This window comes from Capsicum annuum, chromosome 9 (assembly GCF_002878395.1).
Source record: "Capsicum annuum cultivar UCD-10X-F1 chromosome 9, UCD10Xv1.1, whole genome shotgun sequence".
NCBI classification, from domain to species: Eukaryota; Viridiplantae; Streptophyta; class Magnoliopsida; order Solanales; family Solanaceae; genus Capsicum; species Capsicum annuum.
This window is the reverse complement of record NC_061119.1, coordinates 142,400,140-142,418,686: the sequence shown is the minus strand read 5'-3', so window position 1 is coordinate 142,418,686 and position 18,547 is coordinate 142,400,140. Positions and strand designations below refer to the sequence as shown.

Genomic DNA, 18,547 nt, shown 5'->3' with positions numbered 1-18,547 from the left:
AAGTATGTTTCCATGGTTTAACACCGTGACCTCTTGCCACACAACCTTAAATCTTACAGACACTTCTTCTTTGAAGGAGTGATACATTATCTCAATCAACTGCAAACTATCATTATTCTCATGGCCAATTGTTATGAATTTACAATATATAGCCTTTATCATCAGCAAATTATACAACAATAACAAATCCAGTAAAATCTCACAAGTAAAATTTGAAGAAAATAAGATGAACGCAAACCATACCCCTACCTTTGCAAAATAGAGCAATCATCAGCAAGTTATATAAAATAAAATAAAATAAAAAATATTGATGTTGAATAATGATCTTTTAGAAGATGGGTACTTTGATCCAAAAAAAAAATGCAACTCTCCAAAAGATTTTGCATATGTAGAAAGAAAAAAATGAATGACATGTTTATCTTGTTTAAGTTGTTGTTCAAAGTAAAGTATGAAGTGGTCTACCCCTATTTTTGCTATACTCAAATGTCAATGATAAATGCCTGCAATGTGGACAAGAACTTGGAACTAATGGGAATGCTTGGAATTTCAACTATCATAAGATAAAGTTTTCATAGCTACACAATACAGAAGTGGTCCCTTAGAAAACAATAACTCTAAAAAAAAATCATGGCTAATTCCAGATCAACATAGGCTTCTGAGGATGAACAAAATAGAAAAGTGATCATGCAGTTTGTGAGACAATAATACTAAATATTCATGAGAGAAATGGACGATAAGTATCTCGCGTTTTATCCTCAAATACATCAAGAATAATGTCAAACTCCTGCTTCAAGAAGTGAAATTTCTATCTTGACCAAATTCAAGATCTTCTGCCTTGTTCAATTCAAAGGAAACCTCCACCAGAGTACTCAACCTCCTGCATTTCAACGACTCCAAAACTTTATGAAAATGGAAAGTACTCACAATCAATCCATGATAATCCATGGATGATTTTCTATAACAGCTAGATAAAACGCATGATAGATAGAACAACAATGAAGATCACAATCTACATAAAATGAAGGGATTACAACACGATTAAATGAGAAATATGTGCAGAGGAAAACTCAAAAACGAGATAAAAGTAGTCTTCCATCGCACCAACTTAATGAAAACAACAGAAGTCCAAAACATTGGAATATGCATAATTTGTTTTTAGGAAAAAGTTGGAAAAAGATGTGGATAGGTGAGAGGTTGCAAACGCATTTGTTTGTTCCATTTATATCTCCACAATTCTGTATCTTACTTGATATGTATTCATTTTAGATCCACCCAAATTTTGTAAGAAAGAAGCAAATCCAAGAGACGTAAGACGTACTGGCGAGAGATAACATGGGACGAATTAATCACGAGTTTATCTAAGTGGAATCATATGCCGAGCAAAATTGTAGAATTGGGTGAGGATATTGAAAACACATTTACAGAGAATACCAGGTTTTTGAGTGTGGTATGGGTAGGATATTCTGACTGAATAACTGATCAGCTCCCCCCATGAATTAAGTGACTGAAGTACAATCTGCCTTTAAGGGTCAAGAGCCACTATCATTATTTTATTTTCTCACGGATAGATAGAGGTTGCATAGTGCTGTTAGTGAAGCAAGAAAAGACAACCTCTTCCCCGTGTTTGGTTAACTAAACTTACCCTTAAAAATCAACAGATCAAAATCTACCAACTCGCTCTTTAACATCAGGTACAAGATGTCCTTCTAGGACCATGTGACATCTTATAAATGATGACTCAAACTGATTCTTCGCCTCACAATTAAGGTGCAACTCTTTCCTCTAACCTATTTAGACACCTAGACGATAGATCCACATACTTTATGTCTTTGTTACAAGTACTGACCAGTGTCATAGGGACAGCTAAATTGGATAAGGCTACGAAGGAACTTTTCACGAAACTCAATAGATGAGACAAGGAAGTTTCACTTGGCCAATTAAGAGACGGTTAGAACTCCAAATAATTTGGACGACCTTGGGAGAAAGATCTTCCGGTTGACAACAAGGACCAATTCCTACAAGATATCTAGGATAGAGGAGCACATTGTATGGAGGGATGTCATAATGGAATCTATAGAATTTTGACTAGATGAGAAGAGTTTAGAGGTTGAGATGAGGGAAGCGAGGTTGAGATGGTTTGGTCATGTGATGGGGAGGAGCACGGATGCCACAGTGCGGAGGTGTGAGAGGTTGGCTAGGGATGGTTTCAAGCGTGGTAGAGGTAGACCGAAGAAATATTGGAGGGAGGTGATTAGACATGACATGGAGCAGCTGTAGCTTACCGAAGACATGACCCTGGATAGGAAGTTGTGGGGGAGGCGGATTAGGGTAGTAGGTTAACCTGAGTTTAGGGTATGGTATCTTTTGGTGTGTTACTTGGATTATCTTGTTTATGGTATTATTGAGTTTGCTAATCCCTATCTATTATATCTAGGTCTTTTACTATTCTTACTATTACTGTTCCTTATCTTAGATTGTTCTATTTTGAGCCGGGGGTCTATCGGAAACAACCTCTTTATCTCCAATACATTTGAGGTAGTTGTATGGACTGCGTACACTTACCCTCCCCAGACCCCACGTGGTGGGAATATACTGGGTATGTTGTTGTTGAGAAGAGTTTAGTGGTAACATCACTTTCAGGGTAGGGAAAGAGTGCAGGGTCGAGTTAGAGGCACAGGTAGTACAGAAATAATTCATTGAGATATATGTTTCGAACATATGCATAATCTTGCCAGAAAGAGTTCAGAAGTTACAAGAACACAAAGTTCACTGGGACTAAGGTTTAGAAGAACCTCTGGACTGGGAGGTAGTGAAATTCCATAGTCTAGATGCATTGCTTTATAGACACAATTCGTCTCATGACAACAAAAATTCTTGGAAGTGGAAAGTGGGGATAGTGTGCTGCTTTCTGAAAATTCCTACTACTATAAGATCTTGATTGGACACATGTTACATAAATAAATTTGAATCATCGGTATGCCAACGTGTGTTTCTTCACTTGATTGGAAGTGAAAAGAGTGATTCTGACAGCTGAAAACTTGAGGACAAGGAGAAATAAAAATGATAAATTGGTGTTTTGTGTAACAGTTACAGTGAACACGGACAACCTCCCCTTACATTATCAGATAGTGTTTCGCTCATATTGGAAATCTAGAGATAAAGGCTACAATTGTTGATTCCACACACTGTGAAGGACACGTTTTTCAGCTTGACCTTTAGAAAACGAGGATAACACGAAGAGCGTGGGAGCCCCTTTTCTCCTCTGTCCACAAAGACAAAGTGTAGGCCTGGTGCCGGCGGTTCATCATGGAAGACGTGGCTCCACTACAACTCGTGTATTGTGTAGAAAATGTGAGATAAGCTTTAGAAAACAGAGGATAAAATTAAGAGCATGAGATGTTGCTTCACTAGCACCTATGTGTATTGTGTAGAAAATGTGAAATAAGCTTTTGAAGGGACAGAATGAATCTGTACGTTAGCGGTTCTCGTCCCTTATTTCTTTTTGGTACACCATGAGGTCTCAATTTGTAAAAAAATTGGATACTTTAACTAGAGAATCATATTTTCTCTGTAGTTCTCTGCCTTATGATATACCACTGGTATACGAGAGTGTTTCCTCCCAATAAATAATAGAATTATATAATCTTTCAATCAAAAAATTTCCTTTGGATTTAAATTACTGTATGGACCACATAAATTCCATTTCCAGGAGCAGCCTGACTGACAATGACTGGGTGGAAACGTAGAACTGCTCAGCCTGATTTACCCCATATTATATAAGACAAGAATATGTGGCCTCTCTTTCAGAAACATAATGAAATAGGACATTTAAGCTAAATATTGAAATGAGTACACAATCTTTATTTAGATTTTCATTAATTCAGGGACCGCATCAGTTCCATTTTCTGGGAGCTTGATGACAATGACTGGGTGGGGAAGTAGAATTTCTCAACCTCATGTACCCATATTAGACTAGAATATGCCAATATCTCTTTCGAAAACATATGTCGAATAGTATCGGCAGCCTAACACTTCCACGCCTCAATCCGTATATGTGAAAAAAGAGTTGATACACAACTAATTCTAAGAATCTAACCTGGGCAGGTGGCAAGGATGAAACCCAATCTGACGCATGAGTTGGAAGGAGACCCAAAGTGTTGAGCTGCAAAATAAACATAGTTCCACGTTAGCAAACCACTTATCAGAGGAACTGATGTCGAATAACGTGTGTGGAAGAGAGGAATATCTTCACAGAAACTAATGCTGAATAAGATGAGTGAAACAGATGACATCTACCTTCCAGACGCCCAGTCCTAAACCCACTAGGTTGAGTGCAACAAATACTAATTTTGGCCCTAGAAGATCCACTTTGCTGTCCTTGTAAGGCTCAAAAACTGCCCAGAAAGGAAACATAAGAATAGATAAGTAAAAGGAAATAATAGAAACAGCCATATCAAGTCATAGCTTAATCCAGCAAAAGCACAAAAAATGTGAAATTGCCTGAATTTGAGACAAATTTCAGACAAGAAAGCGATCTATAGTAAAAGGAAAACTACACAAGCACAATAAAGCAGTTAATTTAGTTTCTTTCTGATATGATGGTGACCTTTCCCAACTCCTTGAAGAGCACTGACAGGCTGCCACAGAGCTGAAACTGTGATACCAATGCTAAATAAATGAACTGTGCTTCCAGCCATCCACATCATGAAACCCATCATCATCAAATTCTTGAAAGGTGCTTGTGCCACTTCCCACGCTTTCTGTTCCAACGAATATCAAAATTAAGTGCATGATTGTCGTGAAAAAGTGAGACAAAGGAAGAGCCTCCATATATAAAGAGTTTAGGCTCCATGAAATAAGGAACATTTCCTCGTTATAGAATTCCTAATGAGTATATAATAATCTTGAATATCCTAATACCTATGCTATAATCTAACCATGTTCAGTAAACCTAATCACCTTCTAATAGTTATTTACCAGAATTGAGAAGTAATCAACTCATAATCAATGAGATCTAAGGGCAGTCTGGCTGAAATTGTTTTATAATATTTGATGAAACTATGAATAGATAGATGGAGAAAAAGAGAAGAAAGAAATTATATCTACCAATCTAAAAAGATGTAAATAAAAAGGCAGACACTAGTCTCATATTTTGGCAAGTTCTCAGTACAAATTTAGCACCATAAAAGAAACAGCATTTTACAGAATCAGAATTATACACAACACATTTGTGAAGAAAAATTCACTGGAGAATTAACCAAGAAACAGGCACAACTTTTTGAAAAGTGACTTCTGAATTTGTTTAACACACGACCAAACTCTTTTCTTAAACCATAAAATTGGTTGCTTTTCACAGTGTGACCAAACTCATTATAGGCCTCAAAGCTATGCCCTGTCTAGCCCAAAGTCAAAGTAGAAACTTCAAGCTATTTTTCTTTTGAACTTAATCTTTTTTTAATAAAACCTCAGGCTATTTTGGGCAACAACATTTTTGGAAACTTATGGAGCAGTGGGCTCTAATATGAAAATATCCTTTGGAGAATTCCACGAAAAAAGAATTTCTTATCTTTCCTAGACCAATGTTATGCTTTTGTGATATTTTCCTAGTTCTCCAACAATTGCAATAACAACAACAACATACCCAGTGTATTCCCACAAAGTGTGGTCTGAGGAGGGTAAAGTGTACGCAATCCATACCACTACCTCAATGAAGTAGAGAGGTTGTTTCCGATAGACCCCCGGCACCCAAAAGAACTAATCAGAAAGAAAATGACCCCACAAATCAAAATCAATACTCCCTCTGTCCCAATTTATATGAGTTACTTTCCTTTTTAGGCAGTCCCAAAATGAATGACACATTTCTACATTTAATAACTACTTAACTTTAAAATGCTTACTTTACCTTTAATGAAATGATTTTATAGCTACACAAACATCTATGACATATTTTAGACCACAAGTTTCAAAAACTCTTTTTTCCTTTATTGAACTCTGTGTCAAGTCAAAGCAACTCATATAAATTGGGACGGAGGGAGTACATTTTATGCATCGAGACACCCTAATATAACTGAAGATGGGTCAATATAATATGTGATCCAAGATGCATGTCTCAATTCCAAGTAATACAGTAAATAACTTGTTAAAAGGCAAGTTCAGAAATTTCAGGGTGTCCAAATCCGACAGATCTAATACCCAGTGTGCGCAAGGAACATCTGAATCTGATGACAGGAAAATATTTCAATCATCAGAAAAGACGAGACCACTTTTCTCTGGTAATGTAGGACACGACAAAATAAAACTACCATTTATGACATCGTCTTCGTTTTTCTTAATTTTCTACAATGAGTTAGGCGCAATATCTCAACAACTGTAGGAAGCGAAACAACAGAAATTACATGAAACGTTCAGCAGATCAATGATCATAAACTACAACAGACAGCTACAAATTCTGTAGAAAACAGAAAAATTTGCAGCGAAAAGGTACCCATAACTTCTAAACTGACAATTTATCCCAACCTCACAAATTCACAGTTACATTTCTACAGTTACAAATGCAACCAGAGTTTAGCAACAGATGAATACCAAATTCTACGTAATTTTATCCCCATATCTTCATCAATCATGCACATACCAACAGCTGACAGATATTACCAGATGAGTTGCAATTTGTTAGGAGAAAATTTGGTTTGCAAAACGAAGAAACTAGGATAAGACGTTTTAGAATGTTTTGTATCTTGCTATTTTGCTGTCTTATTATTCTTGCAACCTGTTTCGAAAATTTCTCTTTTGAGCCGAGGGTCTATCAGAAACGGCCTCTCTACCCCCCACAAAAGGGTAAGGACTGCGTAACACACACACACACCCCAGATCCGACTAGTGCTATTAAACTAAGGGGTCGTTTGGTAGAGTGTACAAGATCAATGCAAAATATAGTGTATTAATAATGTTTGCATTAATGCATGTATTAGTTATGCTTGTATTAGTTATGCATGTATTGTTTCTTATACATTGTTTGGTTTGATGTATAAGAAATAATACATCTTACATAATTTCTATAAAAGAAATGTTTGTTTACAAAAATAACCTTCTTTGATTTTGTACACTTTTTTGCAAAAAAGATTTTTTGCCATCTCAAATATAATTAGTATTGTTGAACTAGTATATAGAGGTTTCGGATTAATTGCAAGACCTTCGCATGAAATATTACGCCAACGGATTAACATAGTCGAAACAAAAATAAAATATAAGACGTAAAATTAAGAAATAGTCTTAATTTTTTTTTAATCTTTTTAAAGACCCTTGAAGCAAACCAAAAATATATTACAATTATTTAAATCAATTATTCATTGTTGTAGATTAAAATGGTGGGAAAAAAATTGTGAAATATTTTAAAAAGATTCACTATTGCAAATTAAAATGGCGGGAAAAGGACTGATGAAATATTTTGAGAGGAAAATTGAGGGGTATTAAGGTCATTTAACAAGTTAATGCATATATTAAAGACTTTGTATTACTACAACTACAACAACAACAACAAACCCAGTGTATTCCCACTTAGTGAGGTCTGGGGGGTAAGATGTACGCAGTCCATACCTCTACCTCTGATGAAGTAGAAAGGTTGTTTCCGAAAGACCCCCGGCTCAAGGCACGAGATATCACACAAACACATAGTAAAGCACAGAAACAGATGACATAGCATAAATACGGCACCCATAAGGAATATAAGACAGAGGAAAGCAGGAATATAAAGCAGAGGAAAGCACACAGAGTCGTAATACACATGGAACACTGAATACGGAATCATAACAGGAATACAACCCCCACCAATTTTTTCCCTACACTAGCGACCTAAACTGGCCCTAATCCTCTGCCGTAATTCGCATCTTCCAGACCTTCCTATCTAGGGTCATGTCCTCGGTGAGCTGTAACTGTTCCATGTCCCGCCTAATCACCTCACCCCAGTACTTCTTCGGCCTACCCCTACCCCGTCTAAAACCATCCAACGCTAGTCTCTCACACCTACGGACCGGGGCATCCATGCCCCTCCTCTTCACGTGTCCGAACCATCTCAATCGTGCTTCCCACATCTTACACTCCACTGAAGTCACACCAACCTTCTCCCGGATAGTCTCATTCCGAACTCTATCCCCTCGAGTCAGTCCACACATCCAGCGCAACATCCGCATTTCTGCCACCTTCATTTTTTGGATGTGGGAGTTCTTAACTGGCCAATACTCCGCTCCATACAGCAAGGCCGGACGGACTACCACCCTATAGAATTTGCCTTTAAGCTTGGGCGGCACCTTCTTATCACACAGCACCCCCGACGCGAGTTTCCACTTCAACCATCCCGCCCCAATACGGTGCGAGACATCCTCGTCAATCTCACCGTTACTCTGGATCACGGACCCGAAATACTTGAACTTATCCCTCTTCCATACCTCCTGTGCTTCCAGCTTCACTACTACCTCATTCTCCCGCCTCACGTCATTAAACTTACATTCCACATACTCTGTCTTGCTTCTGCTCACCCTGAACCCTTTAGACTCCAGAGTTTGCCTCCACATCTCTAATTTGTCATTCACACCCCCTCGAGTCTCACTCTACCAAATGACTTTTTAGTGGTCGTTTGGTAGAGTGTATAAGAATAATGCAAAATATGGTGTATTAGTAATACTTGTATTAACAATGCTTGTGTTAGCTATACTTGCATTAGTTATGCTTATATTTTTCTTATGCAGTGTTTGATTCGATATATTAAAAATAACATGAATTACATAATTTCAATTTTTTATTTTTTTTATTTTTTACATAATACCGTCAATATATATGTTGAAAAGGATGCGGAATTTTTTTTGAGAGATAAATAGTATCTTTAAGCATGTTAATGCATGCATTAGATTCATTACATTACTAATGCCATGGATTTTGAGGTATTAATAATACACACCTCAATACACAATAGAGTGTATAACTAATGCAAGTATTAGTTATACATAGGGTAAAAACGTATACCAAACAAGGTACTACTAATACATATTAAACTAATGCAAGCATTAACTTTCTAATACACTCTACCAAACGACCCCTAAGTATGTTGTTTATGGTAAGACGTTTTAGAATATGAATCATCCTCCGACAGAACTCCACCCAAGGTTAGGTTCACATATAAAACTCCGGTAAAAGGCATCTTCTTCTCAATCATCTTGCACATTTTTGAAGTGCTGGGCATAAATTAAGATAAGACATGTTGCATCAAAAATTAACACAAATCCCCTAGATTATAAAAGGTGAACCAAATTGTATTTTATTAGCCTTTGAAGAATGTATATTGTGAACCAAACATAAGAACATGTATAACACAATCAAGAACAATGAAAACTTAAGAAAATAATAATATACATTAATATATATCCATGTAAGATAATATGTATCAATATTACTTAAATTCTTTAACAACTTTAGAGAAAACTATACTAAGAAAATCCAAATGATGATGATGCACATAAAGATAAAGCCTAGAAAACCAAATGTGTCTTAAAAATAAAGCATATAATAATGGTAAATCCAAATGATAATGCCTTCCACTTTCCTTTTTCATCTAGAATTTTCTTTTGTTTCAGTCTTTTCTTGTTTTTATTTGCTTTGTTTGTTTTCTTTGTTGTTTTCAGATTGGGCCGGGTTGTAATGAATTTGTTTTCTGTGATGTACATATATATTACCTTTGCTTTTTAATAAAATCAGGCCTGTTGGCCATTCATTCAAAAAAGAATACAAATGATAATGATGCACATAAAAAGGATGCCCAGAAAACCTAAGGTGTCTTAAAATAAAGCATATAACAATAGTAATTTAGATAACACAAAGTTTCAGTGAAGGAATAAAATAGTTTTTAAAATATCTTCTAATCCAAAGAGACTCACATCTTGATCTTACGCCCACCTCAACTAGGGACAAATTCAGTCTCTCATTCTCAGACAAAAGCATGACTTGTTCCCTTATATTTCTTTTGCATTTCAAAGATAGGACTATTGGAATGATACATGCAAATGGAAGTTATTTCACTTCCTCACACCAAGTAAACATACATTGTGTTTAGCTAGATCAGAAAACAAAGCAACATATAGTAAAAATTCAGATGTTGTAGACTTGTAGCTCCCACTTGCCATAAGCTTTGACTGAACCTATATTACCAGTATCTTCCATCATTAAAAATGTGCATTTGATATGATAATAATCATATCAAATGCAACAAACAAACAACAGTTGTCTCACAAGCAAGTGGATAATTGGGGAAAAACAGTTAACACCCATTAACATTTTACCTGAGTTTGCATATCAGCAAGTGGATAATCAGAGAAAAACAGTAACACCAATTAACATTTTACCTGAGTTTGCATATCATCTCCGGTCACAATTTTCACAGAGTCCGAAGAGCGGGAATCAAAACCGATGGAGATGGGTGAACAACAAAAAACTCAGTATATTCTCACATAGTGGGGTCTGGGGAGCATAGAATGTACGCAGTCCATACCACTACCTCTGAAGAAGTAGAGAGGTTGTTTCCGATGGAGATGGGTGAAGTAATATGAAATTCCTTTGCCAAGTTCTTGCATGCTATTTCACATAATAATACGTATTTTGTACTTTGCATGAAGAATCCAACACTACACTAGTCACGAAAGCATGGAAAAGTCACTTATGAAAAAATGCACATGAAAAGTCAATTGATAACAATCATGTTTCCTAAACGAGTCTTGCATTATTGGGGATAAGGAAGAGTTTCAGGGTATCATAAATTTTTTGAAAAAGAAGCTCGGTGCACAAAGCATCCTCATTCACGCAAGGTCCAAGGAAGGGTCAAAGCCCTGGGGTATGATGTAGACAATCTACTCTATTGCAAGTATTAGTGGCTAATCTAATTTCCACTAAACTTTCCTTAAATCTTTGACGAAAGCAGCTAAGTTCAGTATGTTAATTCATATAATAATACGTAGCTTTTTCCCTGAGGAACCAACACTACACTAATGCATGTCAAAAAGTCAACAACATGATATCCTGTTTTCTGTCCCAGTTTTTGAATTTTTCAGACTAAGCATGAGTGTCTACTGATTTTGAAAAAGTAAAAGTACAAAAACAAAAAAGACATAGAGAGGGAAAAATTTCAGGGCAACAAATGCAAGTAAACTGATTCTCACTCACGTGCTCTCAATATAGATTCTTTAGAAATAATTCTTTACTGTGAACAATTTAATGTATTTCACACGCTATAATTCCCAGAATCCAATTCATTGCACAATAAACCAGTTTTGAAGCATGCACTGAGTTTTTAACTCTCAAAACCCCGTGTGATTATAACTTTTTCCTGTTCTTAAACTAGACACAAATACAGAGAGCAGCGGCACATATCTCAAACGATACACACTCAAATCAAAAGGTAATACATGAATGCAATCAATCAATCACCTAAGCAGCAATATCACAGCTGGGATTCATAATATTTTAACTATTTATCACATTGACATCAACTTAAGGAAGTTAAAACTATCTAAGCACAGTTCACTAGTGTTGATCAATCAAGAGGGTTGCCACCACTCCTCAATTTTATCGATTGTCCAATACACTTTTGCATTTTGTTCCACACTTCACACATCCTTTTTCTTCTTAAGGTGAGGTAAAGAGCCAGGCATGGTGGGGTAGCAACAGCCACTCAACTCATCCAATGAGCTAACTGAAAGAAGCAAGCAACGAATCTTACTCTGAAAAACCTATTCCTATTCTAGAAATCCTGCAAATTATTAATCAAAGTACTTGAATGGCTTAACTGACAAACAAACATTTGCTTTGAAGGTTTCCATGTTTCCTTAACAAAGTCAACAATCTAGTCACAAATTAGTAGGAACAGCACATAAAGCTATATAAAAACCCAATACATCACAACACAATCCTCCAAGATTGGTACCACAAACAAAGATGGATCATAAAGCATCAGTGTACTCACAAGTCCTTAGCAATAAAGCTTACCATTTAGTACAAAAAGAATCTTTTTAACAAATCCCAAATGTACATATGACAAAATGGGGTATACCAGTTCTCATTAGTTCACATAAACCAAGACTTCATCCACAAAAAACATTACTCCTGTTTCAATTTGTTTGTCTTACTTTCCTTTTTAGTCCGTTCAAAAAAATGCCTCTTTCTCTTTTTTAAGAACTCTTTAATTTCAATTTTCCACTTGTTGTTTTAAAATGACAATATTAAAAGGCTAAGGCCCCGTTTGGCCATGAAAATAATAATTTTCTGGAGTTGGAGCTGGTGTTGTATTTGGCCATGAATATAAATTGGAGTTGATTTTGAAATTTTGTGACAGAAATAGGAGTGAAAAAAGTTCCCAAAACAATTTTCACTAAAGCAAAATAATTCTTATGGTCAAACACTACTGTTTTCACTTTTTTCAACAACAACAACATACCCAGTGTATTCCCACATAGTGGGGTCTGGGGAGGGTAAAGTGTGCGCAGTTCAAACCACACTACCTCTACCTCTGAAGAAGTAGAGAGGTTGTTTCCGATAGACCTCCGGCTCAGGACAAAAAAGTCAGTAAACAGAGTTGTATTAAAACATAATACACAATGAGATAACATAAATAAAACTAAACAAGAAACTTCAACCAACGTGCACAACCCTACGACTACTAGCATGGCTATACCAACGCAATCCTATCTACTAGCTACGACTCACTCCCACGAACTAGCCCTCTAACCTAATTCCCGTCCTCTATACCTTCCTATCTAGAGTCATTGCCCTCAGTAAAGTGTAACTGCTCCATGTCATGTCTAATCACCTCCCTCCAGTATTTCTTCGGCCTACTTCTACCCCGCCTGAAACCATCCATAACCGACATCTCACACCTACGAACTAGGGCATTAGTGCCCCACCTCATCACATGTCCAAACTATCTCAACTTCACTTCCCGCGTCTCGTCTTCCACCAAAGACACAACTACCTTCCCCTGAATAGACTCATTTCTAACCCTATCTTACAAATCCAACGCAGCATCCTCATTTCTGTCACCTTCAACTTTTGGATGTGAGAGTTCCTGACTAGCAAACACTCCGCACCATACAACATAACATGGCCGGACGGTGTCACTCTATGAAATTTTCCTTTAAGCTTAGGAGGCACTTCTTATCACACGAAACTCCAAAGGCGAGCCTCCATTTCACCTAGCCCGCCCCAATATAGTGAGTGACATCCTCGTCAATCTCTCCATTCTCCTGAATCATAGACCAAAGATACTTAAAACTATCCCTCTCACGAATAACCTGGGCATACATGGTACCAAAATTTGCTCCACAAGAATAATCTTTCCATCAGTTGAAGAATGTGATTGGCAACACTCCCACAAATCTAAGAGAATGGAGTTTCCGGTGCAATAAATAAGATGGATTCTCATTCATATTTCATACTTTTGAGCTTCCTGGATAAAAACATATATTGAAATTCGACACAAATCCAGTCCTCTTCCACCCACTGGTGGACATACTTTTCCTGCTTCAAGTGTGATATTATTTGGGAAACTTGTGTTCCTGATCTATCAACGGCAGTCAAGGAACAACCAGTGACCTTCATCCGAACCATCTTTTGAAAAATCGGCCGCACGAAATAGAGGATTGACAGCAGTTCCAGTTGGCCATGGATGTTTGCAGTAGTTAATATGACAATGTGCAGTTTCTTCTCCATTTATGGGTGTCAAGACAATTCATTTACAGCTTTTTCTGCAGACCATCCAGAGTCAGGAAAGACCACCTGCTGACACTAAATTTGAAGCAATTTATGAATTCCATATAGACACATCAAGTGTTTTCAGACTATGTTGCTCGGACTCTCCAGAAGTATCCTAGCACCCGTGTCAGACCCTCCAAAAAATATTCTACTTTTGGAGGATCAGACACGCACTCAATGGTATTTTTGAAGAGTCTTTAGAAACCATAGTTTTCAAATGGAATTTGCCTTTTGGTTGATAATACTAACTCAGTCTAGATTACTATCAAAAACCAAAGACTCTGAATAAAGGGAAATGGCAGTGCAAGAGGCCCATAGACTGCAGCATTAAACTTGTATCCATTTTACCTCACTGGTAATTGGTAAGTATACAATCTACTGGACGGAGAAATTCAACTACAGGGCTTTGGGTATGATCTCATCGAGTTCTAGTTACACATAAAACTCCAGCAACAGGCATCTCGAATCCTTCTCCAATTTAAGTTCCTGTTCATGTGTTTCTTACTAAAAAAGCAAGACCAGAACGAGGTATGTAGTTTCCAAAGAAGGCTCCCTTGAGAATCCTTTGACTCAATAAGTTCACAGGGTGTGTCTTAAGGAAAGCATATTTATGGAGCACCCCAACAAGAACAGCCACTCCCCTGCCACCATCAACAACAACATACCCAGTGTATTCCCACAAGAGTGGGGTCTGGGGAGGGTAAGATGTACGCAGTCCATACCGCTACTTCCGGGGAAGTAGAGAGGCTGTTTCCGATAGACCCTCGGCTCAAAGTAGCATCATCAACATGTACAAATGCTGAAATCATAGCATCAAGGTGCTCAATACATTCCGCACTCCTATCTACTCCTCCATCAGTCATCTCAATAGTTACCTCTTGAACTGCTTTACTATAATCCATTGGGTTCACAAATTCTATCATGCCGAATTTCTTAGCTGTGAAATCATTTTTCGGAAAAAAGTAAAAAAATTCTCATGTCCAAACGCCTACTTAATACATTTGACATATCCTTAGTTTAAGACCACAAGATTCAAGGCAAAATAGGACGAACAAATTGAAATGGAGGGAACAGTACAAAACAAAAAATATATGCAAGAAAATAATAAAAAAAATCAGTTTTTTCACCTGGGCCTTCCAATTAGCTTCAGCATTCTTCTTTTCCCGACTCAGAGCTGAATCATCCTATCAAAAAAACCACATATCACTGGCATTAAACCAAAGTGCAACATGAATCTGACAGATTTTTACTCAAACAACCTGGTCAGATTTACTCTCTATTGTCTTTAACCCTAACAAATAAATTATACATCTGTCATCTATTTTAAGTTTAGGCGACTGAACGCGCAGCTATTCGGGTTAATTCTTCTGAAAAATAATTAAGCGCACACATATATAATAAAGCGCATCCACTATGAAGCAGGCTAGTACAGTAAGCTCCCGCTATACGCGGAGTCCACTACGAATCTGATAAATAAAAAGCAATTATTTGTGTATAATTTTGGGTAAAGTAAAAAAAAAAGGTTACCTGATCTTGAGAAGCGCGACTGAAGCCAAGGGGGTCAGGGATGTCACGGGAAGAAGGAGAAGAAGAATTATCGGTGAATTCTACTGCCCATCGACGGCCCATACCCATCACTGCTTTGCCTTTATCCATCCCTGATTTTGATTTTGATTTTGATTGTAGTTGATGAAATTTAGGTACTGGCGAAGATTGGATTTTTGGAGTGATTTGTTTGCTTTTATAGGGGGAGAATTTGAAAAGGGGAAGAGATTAGACGGGCGAAGTGTAAAAGAAACAGGGTTTGTGGATTGATGTTGGTGGGGAAAAACTTTCGTACATGAAGCACTTGAGACATCTTGTGAAGAAAATCCTTAGGGAAAGAGACGTCATTTTCGCCAAAAATTATACAAGAAAAGTTTAAGTTATATCTAAATTATCAAGTAATACATTACACATCTAAATTATATAAAAGTGATACTATTACTTTCCCGCGACACTCATTCTAAGGTGCATTTCTCACACTCGTTTTAGACACGTCCAGCCTTTTGAATAACAAAAATAAATGACTAAAACATTAAAAGTAAACACTTGTAACTTTCAAATTTCAACGAATCTATTGAACCCTAATTCTTATTTAAGCCAATTTGGAGCTCCAAACTAAGAACCCTAATTCCCAAATTTGTCTTTCAAAATCGAAATTAAAGATCATTTGTATGAAGAATTGATAATTAAATCTTTTTAATCATTCGATTTCTCGCTATATTGATGATTATTTTGTCTTAATTTTAATAATTTTTTCTTCCCTCAAGTGTTTGTTCAACCTCTCTTAAAAACTTGTTTTCTTAATCAAGGTACTTTAATGGCTAAGTGTAACATCTCAGGCCCATTACTTGTCCTTCAAGGGCAATTTCGTCCATTCTTTTTTACCTTTATTGTAAATAAATAAAACCTTTTTAATTATCAGTTGTCATGCATTTTCTTCCCTTACAACGTCATTTTTCCAGCTAAGTTCTATCTGTTACACAAATTAAAACAAATCCCTCTGTTTTCCTCCAAATCACATGATAAAAGCCTCCCTTTTCCTTCATCAGTTTTTCAAAGTTTTCCAACAATAACCAATATCCCTTTTCTCTCATTAGTTGTTCATAAGTTTTCAGCAGTTAATATCCCTTTTCTTCCTCTCAATCATAACCTTTAAGAAGCAAAAGAGAATTGGTTGAGAATCAAGTTCAAATTTTTTCTTCCTATCTCAAGTTCTTTCTAGTTTAAAGTGGTATGTAGAACCATCCCTTTAAATCTGTAAGATCTGTTGTTTCTCTCATAATCTTAACATGTCTAATTTTCTGGAAAACCAGGATTTCTTTAGCTTCATCCCTTATGTTAGTTCTTTGAATATGTTTTCTGGGAATCTGAAAATTCACTGCAGATCATGACTATCTATTCAATTCATTTTGTGAAAATCATCAAAACTTGCTTAGATAGAAACATTATTCCCTTTTGTATTATAAGTTGATATTGATTCCAGATTGTGCGTTGTTATGCCAAATCTCTTTAAGTTAAACCAGTATGTGTAACTGCTAGTGTGGTTTTGGTTGTATCTGTCATTCTCTGGTAATCGATAACAGAATTTATCATGACAAAAAGAAACTTATAGAAAGATATGAAAGTTGCAAGAGCACAACAACTTTTCAACTGGGAAAAACATTAAGGAACTTAAGTCTCAACAAAGTAAAAAGAATAGTCACCAATTACAGAATATTTAATGTGCGAAGCTACTGTATCTGTGGGTTTACTTGGACAACTTTTAATGATCTACCTTCTCTGTTTATTTGCTCAATTAGTGTCTCCATAGGCACGTTTACTTTTTTGGAAATTTTCCAGTTCCTAATATTCCAAAACTGGAATATATAATTACTCCCATAAAGTGTTGTCACAATTCCGTTTTGAGCTGCTTCCAGTGGATTCTTTTAAATGTTTTTCGACACCTGCTATTCCACCTTCTTGTCATAGCGTCAAGTAACCTATTTTGTGCGATTACAGTCAGCAAAGATGTGAAGAAAAGTCTCAAAAATCTACCTATTCCGTAGGTTATAATTAATATCATCAATCTGGTTAGTCTTGTGAACTAGCATGTGTAAGTCATATTCACGAATTATAACATAGCGAACCATAAAATTAACTATTATGCCTCTCCAATAATGATGTTAGTTTATGATTAAGAACCTATTACATTTAACTCTCTCTATAAGCCCTAAAGTGACACTTCATGATTTCTAGCCTAAAATGGCTAAACTATGAACATGAGCCTAAACTGGCTAAACTATGAACATGAGCCTAAAACGGCTAAACTATGAATATGAACCTAAAATGGCTAAACTATGAATATAATCCTAATGAGGGTAGCGCTTAGAATATAAATAAGTAAGATAATATCGTGAGCATAAGAGAGTTAGTTAGCTAACCGTGAAGGCATAGGTTTAAACAACAAATGCCCGAAACTATGTTTGCCGACATAGGATAGAGATTATTCCGCAAGTCGGATGACTCTTTTTATCATGTGTCCCGAAAAGGGGCTAACCATGGATATTTTCTAGCAAATTATGTCATGTCACGTCCTGTGCCCAGCAAGGTATAGGAAAACTTAGATGATCGGGCCGAGATCAGACTCCATACGCTCACATGGTGGTTTATGACGGTTCACTACTTTCTCCCACAAATAACCAAAGGAATTGAATCTATCTTACTTGGTCCATTATCTTCACTTTATTTAAATATTATTGTCTGTACTAATCTCTTATTGTACTACCCTTCTGAAATGGTCTTGCATACCAATACATTCCACGTATTGACCGTCTTTGACGCTACATTGTTTTATGATGTAGGTTCTGAATCTCAAATCTGCAGTCAGGCGCCTCATTAGGATTAACATCTTCTGCTATTGGTGAGCCTCCTCTCTACCTGGGGCAAATTTAGATATGATAATTTTTCTATGTTTCTTTCAGTATCAGGGTATGCCGCGCCTTTTCTCGACAATGATAGTTAGTCATTAGAGGCTTCACAGATTGGTTTAGATGTCAGACATATTTTGTAATTTTTAGTCTTATTTATCATGACTATTGTATCTTCAGACGTTAAGTGATATTAATGAACATTGATGAAAGACTTTCTCCTTTACGAAATCGTATTCTATTATGTTTCCTCTCTATTCATTATATTAGTTGTATGCTTTTGTGATATGCCAGAACGTTCGCTCGTACTA

General features: G+C 36.5%; 1 protein-coding gene across 1 annotated transcript; it reads right to left on the bottom strand.

The window, feature by feature from the left end:
• Nucleotides 1–519: 519 nt before the first annotated feature.
• LOC107848659 (ER membrane protein complex subunit 4) lies at nucleotides 520–15,726 on the bottom strand. Its single transcript, XM_016693435.2, has 6 exons — nucleotides 15,313–15,726; nucleotides 14,913–14,969; nucleotides 4,607–4,760; nucleotides 4,297–4,394; nucleotides 4,097–4,162; nucleotides 520–877 (listed from the first exon to the last, which is right to left on the bottom strand). Exons 1-6 carry the CDS (start codon nucleotides 15,439–15,441, stop codon nucleotides 845–847), a joined length of 537 nt encoding a protein of 178 aa, XP_016548921.1. The 5' UTR covers nucleotides 15,442–15,726; the 3' UTR covers nucleotides 520–844.
• Between the last annotated feature and the right edge of the window lie 2,821 nt (nucleotides 15,727–18,547).